The sequence below is a fragment of the Strix uralensis genome, chromosome Z (genome assembly GCF_047716275.1).
Source record: "Strix uralensis isolate ZFMK-TIS-50842 chromosome Z, bStrUra1, whole genome shotgun sequence".
Taxonomy (NCBI): domain Eukaryota; kingdom Metazoa; phylum Chordata; class Aves; order Strigiformes; family Strigidae; genus Strix; species Strix uralensis.
This window is the reverse complement of record NC_134012.1, coordinates 101137704-101160483: the sequence shown is the minus strand read 5'-3', so window position 1 is coordinate 101160483 and position 22780 is coordinate 101137704. Positions and strand designations below refer to the sequence as shown.

The 22780-nt window shown below is 42.5% G+C and overlaps 1 protein-coding gene across 1 annotated transcript in view; it reads right to left on the bottom strand.

The window, feature by feature from the left end:
• DCC (DCC netrin 1 receptor) overlaps positions 1–22780 on the bottom strand; it is a 641274-nt gene that overhangs the window by 39453 nt on the left and 579041 nt on the right. Inside the window, exons 20-23 of the mRNA XM_074856359.1 lie at positions 20740–20934; positions 15824–15856; positions 5848–5913; positions 3386–3548 (exon numbers count right to left, since the gene is read on the bottom strand). Coding sequence (XP_074712460.1) covers positions 3386–3548; positions 5848–5913; positions 15824–15856; positions 20740–20934 — 457 coding nt within the window. The remainder of the gene's footprint in view (positions 1–3385; positions 3549–5847; positions 5914–15823; positions 15857–20739; positions 20935–22780) is intronic.

Sequence of the window (22780 nt, the reverse complement as noted above, 5' to 3'; positions counted from 1 at the left end):
AACTTTACTTCACCTTAATTATCCTTCCGATACCTGAGTTAATATTTTATATTTTCCACTCTTTACTCTTAACCTGGCAAAAATGTGCACTTTGCCTTTTGGGCTGCATTAAAGGAAATTTAACTGGTATAGAGATCCTGTACAAAAAAAAAAATAACCACCCAACCAACCAAAACCCAAAAGATTCTTTCTCTTGAAAATCTCCCCCAGTGTTTACAGATGAAAAATGATTTCATTTTGGCCTCTCTACTTCCTGCCAGCCATTCTGAAAAGCTGAAACTAGTACCTGTCTCTCCTATCATCTGGCTTCAAGGGCCTCTCCCCCGTGGTATGATCCAGCCCCACGCCACGGTGCGGGAGATGGGGCAGTGGCCACAGCTAATGAGCCACCCCAGCTAATGAGCCACCCCAGCACAGAGGACATGCCAGAACCCAGGAGCATCTCCAGCGAACTCAGCAGTGAAATATGGAGGCTCTTTAGTAGCTGCCAACTCATTCCCCGCTAGTTTGAGTTTGATTACGCTTTGGCTAATGCCTCCCCAAGCCTTCCCAAATGTATAGACACATCCCTATTAAGTAAATTAGTCTTAGTTTATTTTTTGCAGCCTCTTGTTACGCCACTCCCCCACTCAACATACTCATTGCTTGGGCACTTGTTCAAGACACTTCATTTTTTAATGGCTTAAATATGCACTATTTACCTACCAGGCTCAGACTAGATGTCCACCTTCACCTTTTCTCCTGTGGTGGCCATAACCTCATGTTACTGGTCCATAGGCTAAATCTTCTGTAATTTTTGTTATACCTTGAAGCCTGGAAAAAATTCCTGGAAGAGCGAGTCCTGCAGTTCGGGTGTATCCTACACAAAGTGCTATTTTCCCTTATTTTAAGATTCAACGGGGATTCATCTTCTCTAAACTTAAGCTCTGAACTGACCTGCCTGGACCAGGACCTGAAGGACGGAGCTGATGGGTGGCCCCATCGTCCATCCTCCCTGGCACCACATCAGCAGATGCTGCCAGCGCAGGGCAGCGAGCACCTCGTGCTGCGGAAGATGTAATTACGGTGAGGGCATGAATCTCAATTACTGCAGGAGCCATACACTCCTCTTATGCCCAACTGGGTGAGTTATTGCACCTGAATCTTTACTCACATTTTTGTCCCCTATTTTTTACTGGTGTCAAGTTGTCACAGGGTTTGTATGGCTGATATTTCATTCTTCCCTAGATGGCAGAGACAGAAAATACCTACTAAGCCACCTAGGTCAGTATCAGGTTGTTCTGTGTAATATGCTTTATTGTGCTTTGTTCAGCCAAGTTTTAATTAACTTAAGAAATATGACTTTCCTCCACTGAAGGCTTACAGGAGATTATTCCATCACCTGCGAGTTTTTGTTCTGGGGAAGGACACATGCATTATCCAACAAGGCTTGGCCTTTGCCCTTACTGCAGTCCTTTTGTTCAGTAGTTCATCAGTGATTTTAAACTACGAACCAGCTGCCAATAAAAGCCTGAATCTAAACTCTTTATGGCACAGTGTGCATCTCTCCAGGCAGGTCAGAAACAAAGTCATTTCCACCAACAACCTCTGTTTTGAGGAAATTCAGGATTTTTCCCCTTGTGCTAAATTTAAGATCCATTGTTTAATTTTTATCACCCTATTTTTTCCCCACTTTCAGTGCAGAAACTGTCTGGGGCAACTTGGGTGCCATAGTATAGACATTTAGAACTTAAAAAGCAAATCCAGATCTACCAGCTTCACATTTTTTAATCAACGGACAGCAATAAGCACCTTCAAATGGCAAGTCTTCCGATGTCTTAGAATAAGATGAATGATTCTTTGAACGTTCCTGTTTCTCCCCAGGGGCTACAGAGGAGGTCAAGGTTGATTAACTCAAACTTGAATAGTTAATTTTTGACACCCAATTCTGGATAGATGAATCTCTGTTTCTTTCTTTCTCTTGTAATTCCCTTTTCGCTGTTAGAAACTCAAGAGAGCTTTAGCCTTGATTCACCAAACTCTACTCAACACCAAACTCAGCTCAAAAGAACTTCCATGGCCTTCAGGTGATGGCCTGATTTTCTCACTATGAAGCAGATTTTCAAACCAGTTCATCATTCAACTACCCCAGCACTCGGCCCTTACTTTTTTTCCTAAATGAGAGCATTCTCATTTAAAAAATCTACCTTCAAATATCCATCTTTAGCCAAAGCACTTGGCCTGGTGACTGTAGAACACTACAAGCTGCCGTCTGCTCATGCTTCACCAGCCCCAAGCTGATTTCAGCAAATGTGGGAGCTCTGGTTCCCTGACCATCCCTTCTGTCATGGTGCCACTCTTTTCTAAGCATCAGTGTAGACTAATGTAATAATGTCTGGCCTGTGCAAATATTTACCATTCTGGTGGGCAAACTATGATTAAACTTCACCTTCTTATGTCCAGTCTCTCCTAATAGTGTAATAATACAATGCATTAATCATAAAAAAATAGTATAATAATTTTCAATGCATTAAATGCATCAAACCCAGCTCTGTTTCAAACTCATTGACTCCACTTCTAATTTCTCACAAAAACTGAAAAAAGCTTTGTGCTTTACACTGCTGCCCTTCTATAGCCTTTCAGAGGAATCCTAAAGATTTTTTCCCCGTAATTTTCTATAGACTGTTTTCTTTTTTTTTTTTCAAATATGTGAGAATTATCTGAAGAAACAGTTCTGGATGCTTTCTACGGGAAGACTTTTGGAGACAGACTGTCTGGAGAGGATGACATCCTCCCAAAGGTAAGCAAGTGAGCAGGACTCTCCGTGTTTCTCAGCTGTGCGGGTGCAGGGCTGCAGAGTCAGAAAGTCTGACAGCATCACCAGGCACAGACAAATACTTTTTTTTTTTCCCTTTAAATCAATGGAATTGATTCTTTCCTGTGTCTGAATGATACTTGGCAATATAAACAACAGAGAGCTGTGCATGGCAGAGTTATTTTTCAAGCCTCGCCATGTCAGGGGTACTTATTCTCCATGGTTTACTCTGCAGCCTGGAGGACAGGGGATATTCTCCACTCACCAGCAATGAGTGACACCTCCAAAATCAAAAGATCGAGCCCCAAAATGCAGCTCAGTCCCAGAACTCACGTCTCCACAGTATGAATCACAGAATCACAGAATCCTTCAGGTTGGAAAAGACCCTTGGGATCATCGAGTCCAACCCTCAGCCCTACTCTACAAAGTTCTCCCCTACACCACATCCCCCAACAGCTCATCCAAACGACCCTTAAACACATCCAGGGGTGGGGACTCCACCCCCTCCCTGGGCAGCCTATTCCAATGTTATCGCCCAGATCTATTTTGAAGCTGAGCCTTTTCCTTTCATCCCGTGATTCGAGAACCTACTTCCTCTGCTGCGCTGAGGAGCGCCTGGTGCAGATGACGGCCACCACCGCCACCACCACCACGGTGATGACGCCGACGGTGACGACGATGATGACGAGGAGGTTGCTGTTCTTCTGGGGCGTGACGCTGCCGTGGGGAGGGTGCATCTGCCCAATGGGGGGCTCTGGAAGAAGACAAGACAACGAGGGGATGGTTAGTGCTGGGTTTGCTCCTCTCCTTCTTTAGTAGACACCCATAAAATAAAACACATAAAGCCTGTCAGGTGGAATGAATTCCTCTGAAAAAGCAGATGGAGGGTGCAGAAGGGTGCCATAAAGAGCTGAAATTTATGTCTCGCTGCATTTCAGTGGTATAGCAAACAGGAAAATATTTAAGCAGTAACGACTTTGCATCTTCTGGGTGTTAATAACCTGATGTTGGGAGTCAATAACTCTCAGCTCATTTTTGCTTTTATCAGCTGAAAATGGAAACACGGGGACTATGGATTTTTTCTTTATAGCCCATAGAGTCTTTCTCGGTATTTACAGGCAGATACACATCTTGTGTATCAGCCAACCTGGATGCCCGATTCATTTGTCAGGACTGCATTCACCCCACAGTCAGTCTCACATCACAATAATATTTTGTTTATTGCTGTGCTGACCAGATCCCCGTGCAACACTTGAGCAGGTTAAGGGCTCAATCTCCTGAAGCGATGAGCTGCTTCGTTTCAATGCAGCAGCAAGACCGGGACTGAAAATACCATCATTTCTGGTGTCAAGTCCCAGTCAACCTGACTTCAAGTACTGGTCCCTTGCTTTCAGCAATATTTCCCCCATTGCACTGGGAATAGCACGGTTTATATTTTTCTAATCTTGTTGGATAACACCTCTATTTGCATGGCGTTGGGCCGTATGTTATGGACACCTGCACAAAAGAGCGACTAATCCTTTTGCTCTGTCTGCTAAGGCAATATTACAAGCATCCTATAAGATTACAAACTCACAAACCCCAAAATATCTTTCCACTTGAGCTTGCAGAAAAACTAAATATTTGGTGCAAGGGGATACAAAAGGAAGAGCTGTGCTATAGCACGTCGAAGATTTCACAAGAAACGTTACGCAAGAGTTTTCATACGGCATCATCCCCCCAACCTCCCACGGACAAACAAAACAATACTTGACTGGGATTTCATTTTGCCTTTAGTACAACTGGATGTGAAAGGCAAAAAAAAGGACAAATCTTTCCAAATAACTGTTTTAGTTGGTGATGTAATTTAATTGTAATATTCTGCCTTGATTTTCTGACCTAGTATCCTTTCTTTATTTAACTAATTATACTATTCAAATAATTTGCCCTTTTCTCATAGCTTTTTTAGGCAACTGAAGAAGACAAGAGGCTGGCAGTGCCATCCTTTCAGCATTACACGGTCCAGTACAGAAATCCCAAAGATTTGGAGGTTTGATTTCTTTTTCATTTCCATGCTGAGTAAAAGGCATTGAAGGAATATACCATATAAAATACAGCGACTAGCAAGAAAAACAAAATTTTTTCTCTCCCTACCCTTTATTGCAGGCCCTGGAAGCTCTCTTTACTTCTCAAAAGTCAGTTTTCCTATATTTATGATGAATTACTACGAAGAGCAGGACAAAAGCGTTAAACAGCGATGTGTTGGCTGTAGCAAAGTAAGACAAAAAGGTAACAAAATTTTGCATTCCCTCCTTGTCTTGGCTGAGGAAAATAATCAGTGCGAGTTAATCAGCTATGTGCCTTGTAATTATTTTGTACTTTCAAACCTCTCTTGATACTACGTTTGAGGGAATCTTGTCTATTGTTTCATTCAACAACGTGAGATGACAATGGTTCATTAGGTAACGGAGATGGGGTCAGGAATAAGAAGTTATTGATAGCTTATCTACACCCCAGCTGGCACTGATTAGGTTCCGTTATTTTCGGAAAATCCACGGGGTTTCCTCTCATTTCTTCCTATTTTAGGGCAGGATGAATTAATTAAAAAAAAATGGTATCTTCTGCAGAAAGCTTAAATTGAAATAGAATAACATCAAACGTGTTTTACAATTCTTTTTAAGCTGTTATTTTTTTAGAGGCATTCCTATGGCCTGAGATATATCTAAAGAATCTCTTGCGATGGGATGGTCATACCTTTGGGAGTATTGAATCAGCTGGAAATCTGATGGGTGATTTGGGGATCAGTTTTAAGAAAGCCAAGGCAGAAAACATGGTGACCTGACCCTACTTTTTGTCAACATTTCTGTTTGTTTTGCAGCAGATATTTTGCACAACGGAGAGGATTTTCAATGGCCGATAGAACTCTTCCGTACAAACCAACAATTGTGCAACCCATGGGCACATTGAGTGGTCTCCAAACCATGAGAGAGAGGAAAGAGAGAGCAATAAAGAGACAAAAAGTAGGGGGTTATCACTAAAACTGCAATTAATTGTTGGACGGAGCCTGTATTTACCGTTCAGACTGCTCCTGTCAATGAGGTTGGTGTCCACTGGCCAGTAAGAGCCATCCCCGTGACGACCTGTTGGCAGAAATATGCATCAGATATGGCGTGACAGGTAAACCAGCAAAGTCAAGTTTGTTGCTCGAGACGGCGCCTGTCTGACAATGTCTAAACCATTAAACAGTGCAGGAAAAGTCATCCCGTATGTGCTGGGGAAAATCTGCCATCAAAGGAGGTTTTTGAAAGCAAGTTGAATTTCAGCCCTTTGAGCAGCTTGCCTTGTTCTGTTGGGTTTTTTTTTTCCCCACCTCCAGATGTGCTCGTTAGAGTGACAAACTAAGGTGTGATGGCAGCATCCGTCTGTGCCCCCTCCACGGGTGACGGGAATAATTCAGACAGCTGCTTTTGTACACAAGCGGCTGGAACGGCGGCAGAGGGACGGGGTGCTGCAGAGAAAATCATGGGCACGTTCTCCACCTGCCAGGTGGCTTTCCACCACTATTAAGCAAGCTTTCTTTAATTTAGTTTCCTGCCTGTGGAAACACTGTTGTGGAAATACAACTCCACAACTGCTTGGTTTTTAGAAAAATATTGCTTCTTTCCTAACCCTGATGTAAAAAAAAAAAAAAAAAAAAGGAAAGAAAAACAGAAAGGATATAATTATTATTCCAAAAACATTTTGGCTGTTGAGGCACATTTGTACTCCAAATTAATATAATAAAATTTGAGGTGTTCATCTCTTCCCCTGCTTTATTTTCTCCTATTTATCAGCTGTGGGCTAAACAGCCATGATGGTATGTCCACATTTCTGCCAAGACCAGCGTATCTGCTTCCTCATGTCTGACAGAGGAGAGTTGCAAAGGTTGGTAAAGGCCTACCAAGCTCTTCGTCATCTCTACTGGTATGGGATTGGGCAGTCAAAGTCCATGGCAGAAGAGGTTTGGGGTAAAAGCTGCTCTTCTGGCCAAGACCAAGCTTATGCCAACAGCCTGTTCTTGGTACGGGTGTACTGCACCATAGCAAAGCCCAAAATGTGGCCATTTCATTCCTCCAAAGCTAATTCTTTTTTCATTTATGTCAAACGAACCTTCCCAGGGGGCACAAGCTCAGCTGATGCCAGTAGTGCTCTGCTGGGACAGTGGTTCAGGGAGAAGACATTTTTCGCCAAGACAGACATCAACACCAACTCTGTAAGACACTGTCTTTTTGGCTCTACCATGCCTTAGGTCAGACAAATAGTACCTGAGGGTGGGGTTTGGTTGGTGAAGGAGTTACGTAAAAATTCTGAAAATTTAGCGCAGGGCAGGGAATTATCAGGGATTATTTCAGGTGACTTCTACATCAAACAACAGCTATGTCTTGGCAGATTAACAAAAACCCCCAGTTTCTCACTCTCCTGAAGTTATTTGTTGCTGCTGTGCACTGTTAAACAACTGCCACATTCCTCTCCAGAGGTACTTGTATCTCTGTGGATTGTGAAGAAATTCACGTGCATAACTTTGTCTACCAATTTGGAAAGTATTTTGTGATGAATGGCCCTAAATAAATGGAAGATGATTATCATCAGAAGAGACTTCAATGTAATCATCTTTTCAATCAGCGTAATTGCACAGCTATGACAACTTGATCCCAAGAAAGCAAGGTTGCAAAATGTTTAGCTGTAAAAGCAGACAAAATAGAGATAAATGTAAGGTATATAGTAATTCTGTTTACCAAGATGACACTCTAAAGCAGCCCTATTCATAGTATTACACCGCAGCGTGCGAGTATGTTGTGACCCTGGGGTTATACTGTGCTTAGGAAACCAGCTATCTCCATGGGAGATTGCTAAATGTTACTATTTTTTTTTATGTTTAGCCCACACTGAAACATGTTAGCGGGAGCCTAACACATCGGAAAATTTAGTCAGGATGTTGGAGACTTCAAAAAAAAAAACAACCCTGCATGCCTGACTCTGAAGCTGAGTATTTCTTTAATTAACATAAGTGCACTTTTCAAGGCATTATACATGACATTTTCATTGTACAAGTATTTGTGTAAACAGCTGCCCATTTCATTTCTGGCTCTAGTACGGTGACTGGCACCTGGAGATGCCATTTATTTGGGATGGCTGCAACACGGAGGCAACCAGGGAAAGGTTTGGCCTACGCCATCCATCTCGGGGGGTTCTTGGCCTGGAAATGTTTCTGAAACACTTTAAGTTTTAAAACCATCCCAAGGCAGCAGAGTCTTCCAGTTTTACCCACCGAGGGCAACTCTTTCAAAAGGCCCAACTGCTAATCAGAGGCAATTTCACTGATAAGAGACAGGAAGGCAAATAACTCTTAACAAACAGTATTTCAACAACACTTTGTCAGGGATCACCAAGACCGAATTTATGGTAATTCAGCTCTGTTCTGCTATTAAGACATCCAAATATTATTCAATATTTGGAAAAACACAGAAATCTAAGCACTTAGGAGATGGGAGGTAGATCTCTGATGCGTTCTACTGTTTCTATGCTAAAGGGTAGGTAGGGCTTAAACCCCTAAGGATTACCCATGCTCTGTTCCAAGCCAACACACCTCCACGAATCATTTCTATCTCTAGCTTTCACTCAGCAACAGCTTAGGTTGTATTTCCCTTTAAAAAACCTCAAACGATGTGCGAGAACGTTGCTGCTTCAAGGTCATTGCTTCACTTGGTTTTAAGGTGTCAGGTTTTGACTACCTTTAAAATAAATTTAATTTTAAAAGTTAAGCTAACCTGTGTGCTTCCACTCAATCTTCATCTTCGATATCTTTACTGCACTCTGTTCGCACTGGACTCGCTATTGCTGTCACTCTCCAGCTCCTTCCCAAATCCACCGGTGGGTTTTTTGTCTTACAGAAGCCAAATACAAAACTGTGCCACCGAGTTTAGCTGGAAACCCTCAGTGTCAGCCAGAAAGTCATGTACAAGGCGGGCATAACTCAACAGCTACGTCCAGATCTCATTTGGGGTTTTTTTGGGGGGCCAGACAATGGACTCTCTCTTCAACTTCCACCAGTTTCCAGTGAAGCTGGGGTTTTTTTTTGGTATTATTCCATCTTTTGCAACAAACCATTACGAAATCTTGACTCAGCAGCTGTTTCTTTGAGAACTGCCTTTCTAAATGGAGGTTAAACACTCTTTAACCTTGATTTTCCTACTTTTTTAATGAGTTGGATTAAAGGCATCTGTATCAGAGGTACCAAAACCTGCATCCATACGAACCTACATATGATTTCTCACCTCTCACTTCTCTGTTTAACTTCTATTTTCCCCCAGATCTGTCCTTCAAATGTTTTAGCAACTCAAGCCTTTATCTGAAAAAACATATCCTTTTCCCACAACTGTATCTCAGGTGCCATTATATAAAATAAACATTTCAGCTTGGTCCTGTCAAGGCAAAAAAAAATCAAGTTGTCAGTGACAACAGTTCTTCATCCTCTCAGGTCTCCAGCACCTGGAAATTGGCCAAAAATTCTGTTGTCGTTTTGCTGTAAATCTCTTTCCTTTTTGTAAACTTCAGATATCCCTGCACGGCCCGGGCAGATTTGTAGACGTTGAGGGAACGCTCTCTCCTTGTAAAACGCTCACTGCAAGCCAACTACCTGAGCTGGAGGGGGAATGATGCTGCTGTTACATCGTCTGGCTCCTCTGAACCAGACACGGTCCCGCACTACCACTGTTGCTGTATTTTGCCCCAAACAGTCCAAAATACGGAGAAAATAAGTCGAGCAATATTGTCATATGAGACAGCGCAGACTGTAAGTGATATTTCCTGCCCCATGAGTGTCCCCAGGGAGGTTCAAGCATGCAAACTAAGTCACTGGGAGGTTCCAGCACACAAACTAAGTCATTGGCTCTCACAGCCAATGCAACTGTCAGGTGTATGGTGCCATCGGAAAAGCTGCTGTTGTTTCCACTCCTTAAATTAGTTACGGTGCTGAGCACTTGGAAGCCTGCTCCAGGATAGAGCAGAAGATAGCAAGTTGCCTTCGGGGGGTCAGCTCCAGCTCGCTGCTGAGCTGCAGCCCTCCTAGAAACCTGGTGGAATAAGGATGCTCCAACACAGCAGAGTAAGAGCAGAGGAAGGAGAATGGCTGAAAAGAAAGGGGCAATGGGAGCTTCTGCCCAGAGCAGACACACAGACATCTGAGAGAAATGAAAGCATCCCCCTAGAACCTTGTTCAAATTCATCTGGGAAGGTAGAAATACAAGTCAGAAGAGAGAAAGGTTGAATAAAACACGTTACACAGTTCAGTATTGCTCCAGAGGCTGCTCTTCAGCCTGAGATGGGCAATGCTGTGCAGCCTCATCGCGTACTCGCACGCCCAGATGGGAGCACAGCGGTGGGTCACACGTTGACTTCAAAGAACACCGAGGTGAGGATCCATCTCCCTGTGCATGGCCATGCACAAGTTTCCTCTTTGGTCAGCAATGAGAGGAGGAAACCTCACAACCATGACCGAACCTGCTCATCTGGGATGGGAAAAGCTGCTTTTTGAAGGTACCCACCTCTGTCCGACACCGAGATGTACAATATTAGCTCTCATCGCTGAGGTTCTGCATCCGTCAGCATTTAAACAAGTCAGAGCATGAGGACTTGTGTCTTCTTCCCAACTATGGTCAGCACCTGATAACGAAGCAGACGCCCGCGTTGGCCTGGTGACAGCTGAAGAGCTCAGCGAAGGCAGAGGTGTTTGCAAATTTGCTTAGGAGCAAGTATAAACTGGCAGACTTCTTGGAAAGGTGCTGGGGCTTGGGGCAGAAATACAAGATTAGGTGAACAGATACCCCAATACCTGTTGCCTTTCTAGTCCTTCCGTTTCAAGTACATCCAGAGACAGCTGTCTCAACCATGGCTCAGCGTAGCAGGAAACACAACCAATATGCAGGAATAACCCTTCTTTAAATTTCAAGCATGCCTTGCCTTCTGAGATGCTTTCCATTTTTTGGACCTTAGGAAAGAGTTCCTACACCTGCTTGGTAAACACAGCCAGATGACAGAGTTTGAAAGTTTTTTTTTTTTTTCCCCCAGAAGGAGTTATTCTGATAAATGGGCTACTTCTTATTTCTTTTCTCTAGCAAAGAGCGTTACAGACCACTGCATTATTTGTTTAGGAGGCAGGTCTTTGAAAAAGATCTGAACTGCTCATCCTTTCACTGCTGCTACGCTCAGAGTTTGCAAAATAGCTTCAGAACTGAAAGCCTGGAGCCATCAAAAGCTTTAGCAGAAAAATAAAAGAGACAAACTTGATGCCTTCTGCAGTCACAGTATGAGACGATGCGACTGTTTTGGGCCTGATATCAGGCTGGAGATGTACTGGCAGCTGCTTTCATGCAGGAAGGCATATGCAGAAAAATGAGCACAGGAAGGTTTCAAATGGGCAAAGAGCAACACGCCTGCAATAATCCAACACGGAAAATATTGAACTGCAGAAAGTCAAATTCCAGGCGTGACCAGACTGTGCTTCAAACCTTCTTACCCCGAAAGCTGAAGCAAGTGGTGCGCTGTTAACTCACGAGATGCAGAGAGCTGCGGTGCAAAATAGTAGGTGCGCCTCAAGTACCCAGTGTTCATCCCCTGTTCAGGAGAGGCAAAGTCCCCCAAGTGTCACGTGGAAACCCTTCCACGTGTCTCCAGACTGGATGCAAAACTATGCAGACCACCGTTTTCCTCAGGATTTGGAAAGAAAAGCTGTGGATGTCTGTCATGGATGGTCTTCTCCATGGGCCTTTTGTTGTCCTGGGTATGGTCACTGGTCTTGCTCCAGGCATGGGAACAGGAGACTTCCCACTGGCCTCACCATGGCAGTAAACATTAAATCTCAACTTGTAAATATCCAGTTTACGGTTTGAGAAGAGTAATGTCATATATATAAAAAAGAAAATCATACCTGTATTCCATATGTAACAGTATTCCATAGCAATATATGAATTTATCTAGGTAGATTTATATGACCCATTTCACGGGAGGTATGTTTTCAGAAAACAATTGAACAATCAAAATGTGTTGAAATTCCCTAAGATAAGGAGAAGCATTTGTTCAAAATTGTGTACGCTTCCTTTTATCAAAGTTTACAGGGGATGTTATAAAACATTTGTAGTCCAAGGGCAGAAATTGGCTTTTTTGCTCTCGCAGAGATCTAATTCCGATGGCAACACAAAACTGTTGACAAATATTGACAAAATACGGACTAAAGAATTTAATATCGTTTTATCATATGGAAACAGGGGTAAGACAAAACACAAGGAATTAATCTCTTCTTTGCCCAGTTTGCCTCTATATTAAAATCATAAATAGGGTTTTTTAGACTCCATGAAGCCTCTACAACAGCTCATCCGAAAGCATCTGGCCTTGTCCCACACACATAAAGTTTGTGACAAAAATTCTCTCTTGAGCATCTGAAAATGTAATTTTAGTCTTACTTTTATATTACCATTTTTACTACCTTTGCATATGTCCTGCTCTACCGGTTGCACACATGCAAAATAAAAATCTGCGGAGAAGCTGACACATTTACGGGCTTGGCACCCACATCAGATTTAAGGGCTCTCTTGGGAAGTGTGTGATTTGATTCTCTAGATGCCGATGCTCCTCTCTTTGCCCTTTGGATAACGGTGTTTGCACCTTGGGAGCATTATTTGCATTTCATCAGCAGGATTTCTCATTCTCTGTCAGACAGCTGCGGACCAAAGATTCCACAGGACGGGACACGACGGGCTCAACGCTGTTGTGGGCAAAACTCATGGGCAAAATGAAGTAGCGGAGGTGGGGTATCTCTTGCCTCCTTCCTCTTCCCGGTGGTAGCCCCTTCTTGCAGCGGCTGGTATCTTCTCTCTCAGCGAGTTGCAGCAACAGGGAGCATATTTGCCCTGACCAAGAAACCTCTGAAATTCTCCCTAAACTCTACTCTCCTCCTTCCTAAACTCTACTCTCCGCCTTACCTCCTTTTTTGCACCTAAGGATGGCAGCAGATGTACTATCCCTTCTTAGCAGATCCCACACCTGGGGTCATCAAAGCTCCACCTCCTCATGCCCTGAAACCTCGGTGTCTCTGCCCAAACCCCTCGCATGTCGCACACCCTCCACCAGTGCTTTGCTGCCACGGAAGTTAATTTTGCTTCCTGAACTCGGGAGCCACGAGCTGTCCATTAGAGACAGATGACCTACCAGAGTTAATTCATGTCACTCAATAAGAATTGCATTCGTGGCAGAGATGGCCCTCAGGGCCTTGTCCAAAGCACAGAGTAATTTAAAAGGCTCCCACTGACTTCAGTTGGCATTGGTTCAGGCTGATTAAAGAATTAGATTTGATGACTTCTAAGGCAAATGAGCTTTTAGAAACTTTGTTTGTCTTAATGCTTGTGTTTAGAGTACAGTTACAGTGAGACCTGGCACCAGCCACTTATTTTTAATAGAGATGCCTAAAGATCAAGTAAATGCAAGTGAAAAACTCAGATATTCTCTTATTGGAATCCATCACTGAGATCATGTAAAAATGGAAACTGAATTCAAGATATCAACAAGACTATGGAAGATACAACAAAAGGCTGAGAATTTCTCCTTATATACTACACTCCTAAAAAATGAAAATGCAGTGTATTTCAACTACCCAGGCAAAAAACAGTATTTACGTACTGGTGACTGGCTGTGTTTTAACTCATGCCGTGCATACCTGCTGTCTGCTAAAGACACGCTAACCTCATTTCAGTTTTGTAAGTTATTTGACTCAAATCAAATGAAAAAAAGCCCTCACCATACCTGAAGCAAACGGGAATTCACAGGCTACAGCTGTAAGCCCGACACAGTCACCAGCCTGGGGACCTGCTTTAGCCAGACATCACGCTGCAAGGACTTACAAGAGACTGGTTGAAATCTTCCCTGTTTTAAACTCTATATGGAGTATCATTCACTAAATAGGTTGCAAACACTGTTCAGGCTCTTCAAGGATAATTAATTATTCTGGTGACGGTTCTTCTGTAGCAAGGAAAACCTTAGCGAGGGGCACAGCCCAGGAGAACACGATGCACAAAAGGAAAACGACCCAGAACTCTTTTTTTCTGTGGTACTTTGAGGAATATGTATTCACCTACCATATACAGAGCAGCTGCACTTAACCTGTCATGCTTATTTATATCTCCTCGTTAACGAACTACAGCACAAGGTGGGATAGGCAGGTCTTTGCAGAGGATCTGGTTCTTTATACCTTGTGATGGGCCTAAGCTCCCCACTCAATGGAACTTAAATGAATGTGAAGACCTAAAAATGCTTTTCTACATTTCCTTTTTTTTTTTTTTCTTCTCCCATAAAGTGTTGCAAAAATTGTATGTAGAGCAGCCAACAAAATTTTCTGCGGCGTTACATGAAAAGAAGCAAGTAGAAACTGCTTTCACAGACAACCTGCTTCATGGGCAGAAGATGTGGAACAAATATTGAGAAAGAAGGGACCAGGTCTATAGGAGGGGTTGCCCTCCAGCGGGTTATGCCTCAGGGAGGGCTTTGCCACTGGAAAACCACGAGCAGCAAAGAAGGCAGATGCTCCACGTGCTGTGCCATGAGATCCATTAAACAGCAACACGCTCAGTGAAGAACTAAAACACAAACTACTTTCCATCTAGCTTTACTTTTTTCCTTATTTTTCAAAAATCCTGAACTTGACACTTTTTCAGTCCTGCTTACCAGGGGATACCTTGTGCTGAAACCTCTCCTAGGTTTCCCAAACCTGCCTGAAAACATCTTAAATGTAAATTTAAAAAAAAAAATATACTGACTATTTACTTGCAGGATTCTTTGTAACCTAACCCCTTCACCCTTTAAAAGTAGTTTTTGACTATTCAAACCTGACATTTTCAATTTGAGTGTGCTGTGGTGCAAAAAAATCGTACTGAGCAAACTAGCTTTTAATTTTATGATTTGTATACTTCTACTTCTTTCAGCAAATCACAGGCTGAAATCAGAGGGTGAATTTCCAAAATTGGCTGAGAGCAGGTCTCTCCAACATGCTACCTTGCTGTGAGACTGTACGTGGTACCTGGTACAATCCTAGGGAAGAAATACGCTCTGGGTTACCTCCAGGGATGCTCCAGGCTGAAGTAAAACCTATGAAAAGGCCTAGAGTTGACTTTGATCTTCTAAATAACACTTCCTTGTCTTCCCTAGGAATTATCTATTGCAAGTTAACTCCCTAAATTGGGGTATGACGGTACCTGTTAAGTCAAGCTGAGGATTTGAGGTTTACACCTCAATTTGCCTTTTAAACTAGTGGTAAGTCAGAGCTCAAATCCAAATAAACCTTGCAAGCTCAGGCCTGAGTTTTCCAAACGTCACCGTGACTGTTTCCTCGGGCAGATGTCACATAAATGAACAATGCTCTCGCCGCAATTGAAAGAAATACTTAGGAATAAATAGGTCTAAAGTCAAAAAAGGAAAAAAAAATATCCTAGCAACAGACTTCACGAGTATTCGAAAGGAGATAGGAGCGGAGGAACTGTAACGAATCAGACATATATTCATATTTGGAAAATGTAATGATAATGCCTTGAAAAGTTGACTAAACTTTGCTATTATTAAACAGAAGCTGCTGGTTTGAGAGAAAAGACGATTTATGACTTCTCGCTGCGAGGCTTTTGAACTTTAATCTATAACCCACGAAAGGGTGCAAGAGGAGCCTGGAAATTATGCTGAGCTTAATTATACTTAATGTGAATTATTCAGAAGTGCAGCAGAGAGACTAAAAATTTATTTCATACAAAGAAGCTTGACATATTAATTGGTCCTTCAGAAAAGAGACAAAACAATTTCCTCTCCCGAAAATTTACATCTTCCCCATCAAAGCAGCAGCCTCAGCCGAGCAGAACTTCATTAACAAGATTAATTATCCCGCCAGCGTCTGCCTCATCAGGTGTGCAGCCCAGGTGAAAAGCACGGCCCCCTCCCCGAGGCTCCGGCAGAAAAGGCGACAGATTGAGGGCACCGTACCTTGGTCATTAGCCATTTTGTCAGGGTGCTCGACTGCAAGAAAGAGACAATGTCATTAGAGGCTGACAGCTCCGCGCAGGCAAGCCGACGCATCCTGGAGAACTGCGAGGACAAACACAGAATCATAGAAACACAGAATATCTCCGGGTGGAAGGGACCCAGAATGATCATGGAGGCCAGCTCCTTGCTCCTCGCAGACCTACCTAAAACTCAACCATACGGCTAAGACCAGACGCTCCCTGAATTCTGAACGCAGGTTGAACCATTCCTTAGAGCAGATATTTCCACCAAGTTCTTCCAAGTGTGATACCTTTACCGCAGCATTTTTTCATTCTCTTGTTCTTTTTGGATATAATCGGGGAAGTTTAATTAAGCCAGAAAGGAAAGAGACACACTACTTCTTTAAATAATTACAGTCAAATCACCTACAAGTTGAAAGCTCAGTCTGACTTATATTATCATTGTTTCACATTTTTACAAAGGATTTAAAACTATTTACATCTTTTTGCATAATAACCATAAAAGAGTGATCTGAAGTGCACCAGATAAGACTTCAAAATTCAATAGATATATTAAAAGCCTTCCTGCACAGTTACAACTTCTGACTATTTATGATATGGCTGAGGGAATTAAACTTTCCTCGGATTCATAACCATCATAGAGCATTAACCAGTCCTCTGCTTAATAAATTATGCAAGAATCTTAAGTACAGGAAATTGGGGGAAAGAGAAGTGATTTGGCACATGAATCTGGAAGTCAAATAACCACTGCCTCTGGGCGCAGAGCGTGCTGCTCCCCTCGCTGCTAAAATCCCTACAAAACCTCCCCTAGATCATGGCATCATGCTAGGAACAGAGGTACTGAACTAGCAGAAATTTCCATTTACATCGATGAGTTCCAAGCCTGTGGCAGAGGGGGAATAGCTCCTTCGATGACCCCCAAACCCTCAGCTCATTTTTTTTTCCCCCCCCTTTCAGAGTTTTTCACACAGATGCAAAGAAGAGGGGTATATGGAGCACATTGCCTCCAACTTTCTAGAAATCTGTCAGCCTGTGCCTCCCCACCGAGCCCTACCTTGGCCGTCGCCTTTCCCTTAGGACAAATATATTCATGAAAACGTGAAAACTTGCTCGTGACTGCAGTTACCTCCATCGATTAGATGCTGCCCTAGCACCGCTCGGCGTTGGCTGCCTTCTCCGGGCAACGGAGCCGCGCAACGTTGAAGCCCGGGTGGGCAATGTCGGGCAAGGTCATGGAGAGGGGTTCACGTTTGGCGCCGGTTATGGACCGGGATGTGTTTTTGAACCACAACGATGAGGCAGCATTAGAGGGCACTGCAGGGCTAGAAATGCTGCCCCACACCATCCTTGCCAAGAGGAGGGGTCAAGGGGGGACTGGGGGACTGTGATTTCAGGGCTCTTTTAGAAACGGCACAGCGGCAACTTTTAATCTGGGGTCCTATCGAAAGCCCGTGAATAGTTTTCCTTGCTGATCTTAACACGATGGGAATATCTGAGAGTGCTATGAAGCAGCCCATGACGTCTTCCTCCCTCTCTCCTTTTCCACTCTTCCCTTTAAAACCACATCTGATCCGGGGTTTTATTCATTATGTCTGTAGGTGCATTAACAGGCAACTTTTTCCAGTTTATACATATTGATGTAATGTTTTGTGTGATTCTGATAAGCAGAATACTACTCTTTCATTTTCTTTAATTAAAGGAGCTCAGCACTCAGGGAAGGGCTTTGTAAATGCTGGCTAAAATCCAAAATAAGTATGGCTGAGCAGAAGGAAGCATAAGCACATTTAGTAGGTGCAGTCGTGAGATTTGCTCCTTTCTGTAACAGCTGAAAAAAACAAATCACCGACCAATTATTTCAAAGACTGAGGAAATCCCCCTTCTTGTCTCTCTGTCATCGGTTCATTCATTCCCTCTTTAGCTGTCACATCTCATTGGGCAACTTCAAATTTCAGACTATTTATTTAATTCTGCAACTTCCCGAATTTCTGAAAAGGATTCATTTATATGCCATAAAAGTCATATAACATCGAGACTTGGACTTTCACTTCAGGGGCAATCTGTGATAATACACTGTGAAAGGCTGCAAAATGCACATACTATTTGGGCACTCTCTGCTTCTCTTCCAGAAACACATATACATGTGTATGTATATATAATATTACTGAAGTAGTCAGTAAGGAGTAAGAAAAATCCTAGTAACAACCTCAAATTTTGGTGTAAATTATATACCAAAAATAAAAAGCGGGATGATCGATCCCATTTTATCCTTCTACTCCACGTCCTTAAGAATGTGTGTATCAGATTCTTCACGCTTTAAGTGATAAATTTAACCAGTCAGAGCATAAAAAAAGCAGATCCTCAACTGATGGAAACTGTCGCAGATTGATTGAAGTTCACAGTGTAACGACAATTTACATAAGCTAAGGATTTCCCCATTTGCCTGTTTATTATCATCAGTGGAGCTGAGGTGGAAGAATATAAACTCACTGCTCCGTGGTAGTGTTATTTACTACTAAACATATCTCTTTCTCACAGATCACTACATTTTCATTAGGAAAGGAAAGTCACTACAAATACTCACATTGCAATTACAACACAAGTAATGGCTCGGTTTCCTTGGAGTAGCTTTATGTGCTATAATATATGAAACGAGACAGTGGGTGACTTAGTGGATCTTTGATGCTTGTTTCGTTCCTCGTGATTTAAAACTCCCTCTGATCAGGACATAGATTTGCCATCCGAGCGCGCATTACCATATGGCATATACGCATCTTCTGTTAATAATCATTAAGGGCAGGAAACCAACATTTTTGCATAATTCAGAACGCGCTCAAGACTTCAGAAAGTCTTTTCACCTCAAGTGCGGGGATAGATTTGTCAAAAAAACAGTTGAATAGTATTGAACATGACATATTTAGGGTGGATATCATTAAGTATTCATGGCAGGGTATTAGACATACTCCTCGTAGGCTATTACAAGATGTAACAAATGTATAAATTCATCTTTTTGGTATCTGTTGATGCTGTCTGATCTACAATTCATTTCCCAAATGAGTTTTATGGTACTTTGTGTAAACATTACAAAGTAGCTGATATCAAGTGCATTCATCTTTTGGTTTGGTTAGATATCTGGGTCTCTATATCTTTTCATATCTCATTAGTCTGCCGTTATTATATTTTGATGCCTTGACTCATTTTAAACTCAGCCTAATAGAGTACTTCTGCTTGGCACAAATTGTGAGCATGAAATTAAGTTGGCACCATCCGCTTGATAGAGATGAAGCACCCGCAAAGTGCTATCTCTTCACATTTCATGGCGGTGGAGAATGAATAATCAGGATCTTACCAATAATTCATTCAAAGTGAAACATGACTTGGACAAGTAAGTCCTGCAAACCTGGGCAGGTGGTGATAAGCTCAGAACAAATTGATACAATTTTTCATCTTTTTTTCCTTGCGAATTCACAAAAAACTGTTGTATGAGGCTTTTCACTCCCCGCTTGAACGGTCGATAGCGTGCTTTAGGGACACCGGTATCGGGGAAGGAAAAAGGACAAGCTCTCCGCCAGCGCCGCTGAGGACACGGGCTCATTCATCGACAGCTTTCCTTAATGGCTGAAAATGGAGTTTCCCCTCCTGCCCTCAGAGGCAGCCAAAAAATCTCCTATTTGCATGAAGGTTTGCTAAAAGACGAACTCAAATACGAGCTCTCGCCAAACAAACAAACAAATCCCCCAACGGGAATGATGGTGTGTCACCCCTTCCCTGCAGTCGTTGCGCTTGGCTTTCGTGCAGCTCCCGTTAAATGAAGTCACTTATAACTGATTAAAAAGAGGCTTGAGCGTGAACGCTAATTCCAAGCCTCTCAGGCGCAGGTTTGAGGCTGAATTTCCCTCCAGTCGTGACTTCTCAGGCCCAGCCTGCATCCAGTTTCAATTACCTTCTGCCAAGATGTTATTTTTATATACAAATCCCTGGATTTTCTCTAGAGAAGACAGCGATAACGTGCCCTCTCATATGCCATGCTTCTTCCCTGGAATAGGTTCGCTGTTTATGTCATTTGAGTTTTTCATTAATTACACGTCTTTTTTAAAAGTAATTTCATATCTTTGTGCAAATGAATGAGTGACAGTTAAAATATAAGGAGCAGAGGTGCAGCAAGCACCCTGCTTCCCACTCACGGTCGTATTGCTTATAACTTCATAACTAATAATTTCTGGGTAGATTGTGTCAGGGCTTCACACAGACAGGCAGCAGGGAAGAGAGAAGAGGAATATCTCTCCACATTAATTTGGAATTGAGTCTGATACAAGGGCAATCCTTCGCTCACGTAAACACATCGGTGCTGAAATACCAGCCAAAAAATAATGGGTGCCCCTGTTTTGCCTGCTCCTTCTCCCTTGGTCACTGAGGGAGAGGGATCAGGTATTAATGAGTCTGTTAATAAGAGGTACTGAAAAATACCTGGAACAACTTTCCCCACGCAAAGTCAAGTTGCATCTCAGCCTGCTGAGGTTTTTAATTGTAATTTTGCATGCCTACTCTGTTGATAGGAGTGAGTCACTACAGGTTCCTATAGTCACCAGAGGATCCAAAATGAAAAGGGACCTCCCTAGAGAAATCCAGTCAGATCCAATTAGCTTTATTATTGATAGCAGAAAGTTAGGTGGTGTCAGAGCGCTTTCCCCCAGCTGATTGAATTTTAAAATACGGTTACTGCCTCATTATGTGCTTTACTTTTGTCAACTACTCTACGTAGCATTTTGCTTTTATCTCTCAATAATAGTTTCAAGTAGTAGGATCTCTTCTGGCTGACACGGAATTAATTGCAAAGCTCCCACAGAGGCATAAGAAAATTCTATGTATCATCAGTATCCAGAGCACACAAATCCAAACCTTTCAGTGTCCGGAAGAAAATAGGATCGGAGAGGGGCCCCACTCCCTTGGCGTTGCGAGCTTGGATTCTGAAGTAGTAGACGGTGTCCAGGTTGAGGTCCATGATCTGGTGGGTGAGCCGGTCACCGCTGATGGACTCCATGACCCAGTCATCAATGGGAGCGTTCTTGTCCAAAGTATAGAAGAGGATGTAAGCTGAATAAACACAGTCTCTCAGTTAGTACTTCAACCAAATTTTAACATGCTTCTGTTACGAAATACAGGTAAAATTCTGGTGTCTTAAAAATTAGGATTTTCTTTTTAAAAGCAGGGACGGCGGGTCTCCAATCAAAATCGTGTTGAGGAATGTTATGACAAACATTTTTGTCTATTTTCAGGACGAACCCACAATTACAGTCTTCACTGTAAGAAATACAGATTTAACAAATATAAAAATAGGTAGCAGGCATTAAAAGGCTGCTACAAGTGTGTTTCTCAAATTCAGGTGTGCGCCATTCAGTCTGATAGCTGCCATAAACCATACGATGTAAGTCCTTAGTGTTTCAGGGCTGAAATAAAACTAAATGGTATTAATGACACACATCTGGCTGCTTATGGGAAGCCATGCAATATTGCTTGGCATCTACAGGGGAAAGTATTTTGGGGAAAAGAATGAAGAATTAAAAATTTTGGTAACGCAGAGTACTACGGTAACTACTTACCACTGAATAAAACTTAAAAGTTTTAGAACTTAGAGACTAGAGGTACCTGTGTTAGGAAGCGATAACAGTTTGTAGGAAGTATTTTGCCAGCAAATGAAATTTTGGGAAGAAGGAAAAAAGTCTGTGAGCAAGGCTGAGAGGTATAGCACACCCTGCAACAGGAGTCTCTGCCTAACCTTGAAAATATCTAATTTTTTCCCTGAAAACCTGACTCTAAGTCTGGTCTTCAGTGTTGTGCTGTAGGAGGGAGCTAGTGGCACAGGGAGAGCCCGAGTGGGTCTTCTGGGTTTCATCTTTGTGCCTGGATCCAAAATTACTCCAAAGCTGGTGTAAGGCTTATTATTGCTCTTTCTCTATTCTTTTCTGCAATAAAGATGCTTTTCAAAACTCATTCTGCACGTGAATGCTCACACTGGTCATAGATAGGCAGTGTTAGGATGGAAGCGATACATTTTTGTGGGGATTATTTTTTTTTTTTGCTTGTTTTATATTACAGAATTTTATTTAGAGGCTTGTAGTTTGGTGTTATTAAAACAGTTTCTCTGACCTTGACATTTGAATTAATATATATAAAGTAATGAAAATATATATAGTTTCTCAAATGAACAGAAATACACCCGCTCAAGCATTTGTAGGGATGAAGATTCGGTTGTTAGGGACATTTCTACTCCCCACAATCCTCTGCTTGATACCTCTAAGAAACATTTGACCACATATGCAGTAAAAAAATCCCTATGAGAGTATTTCTTCAACCAAGTGCTACGAGAAAGAAGTTTGTGCATGGATGGCAGGGGACCTAGTCTGCTCTCAGGTCTGAATGCTGCTGTCGATGGAAAAACTCCATAAAAGTTGCTACCACGGAGTCATTTCGTGTCTTGGAAGTCAGGAAAACTTTTATTTTATTTTCTCTTTTAGTCGCTGGGGCATCAGGACCATTAGCACTCATTTCAGTGTGCTGTCCATCAGAATGATCGTTTCTTCTCTTTAATGGCTAAATTAGGTTAGTGTAAACAGAGCCATTTCATCAAAACATCCTCCTTTCGGCCACGGTCACGGATTGTAAAGTCCTGATGATAATGTAGAGGGAAATTATACACAGTTACGCAAGTCTAGCCTAGGAATCGTTATTGCTGGGTGATGTCCACACGGAAATATATCCTTATTTTATTGGTAACATAAAGCGGGATACTTGCCTGGTGTAACTCACACCAGCTCATCCGATGCCAGTGAAGCCCTGCTGAGTTACAACTGCTAAAATCTGACCTGGTGCTCTTCAGTGCTAACGGCTCACACGGGACGTCATTCTGAAGCGTTCTTCCTCTTACATTGATATTTTGCAG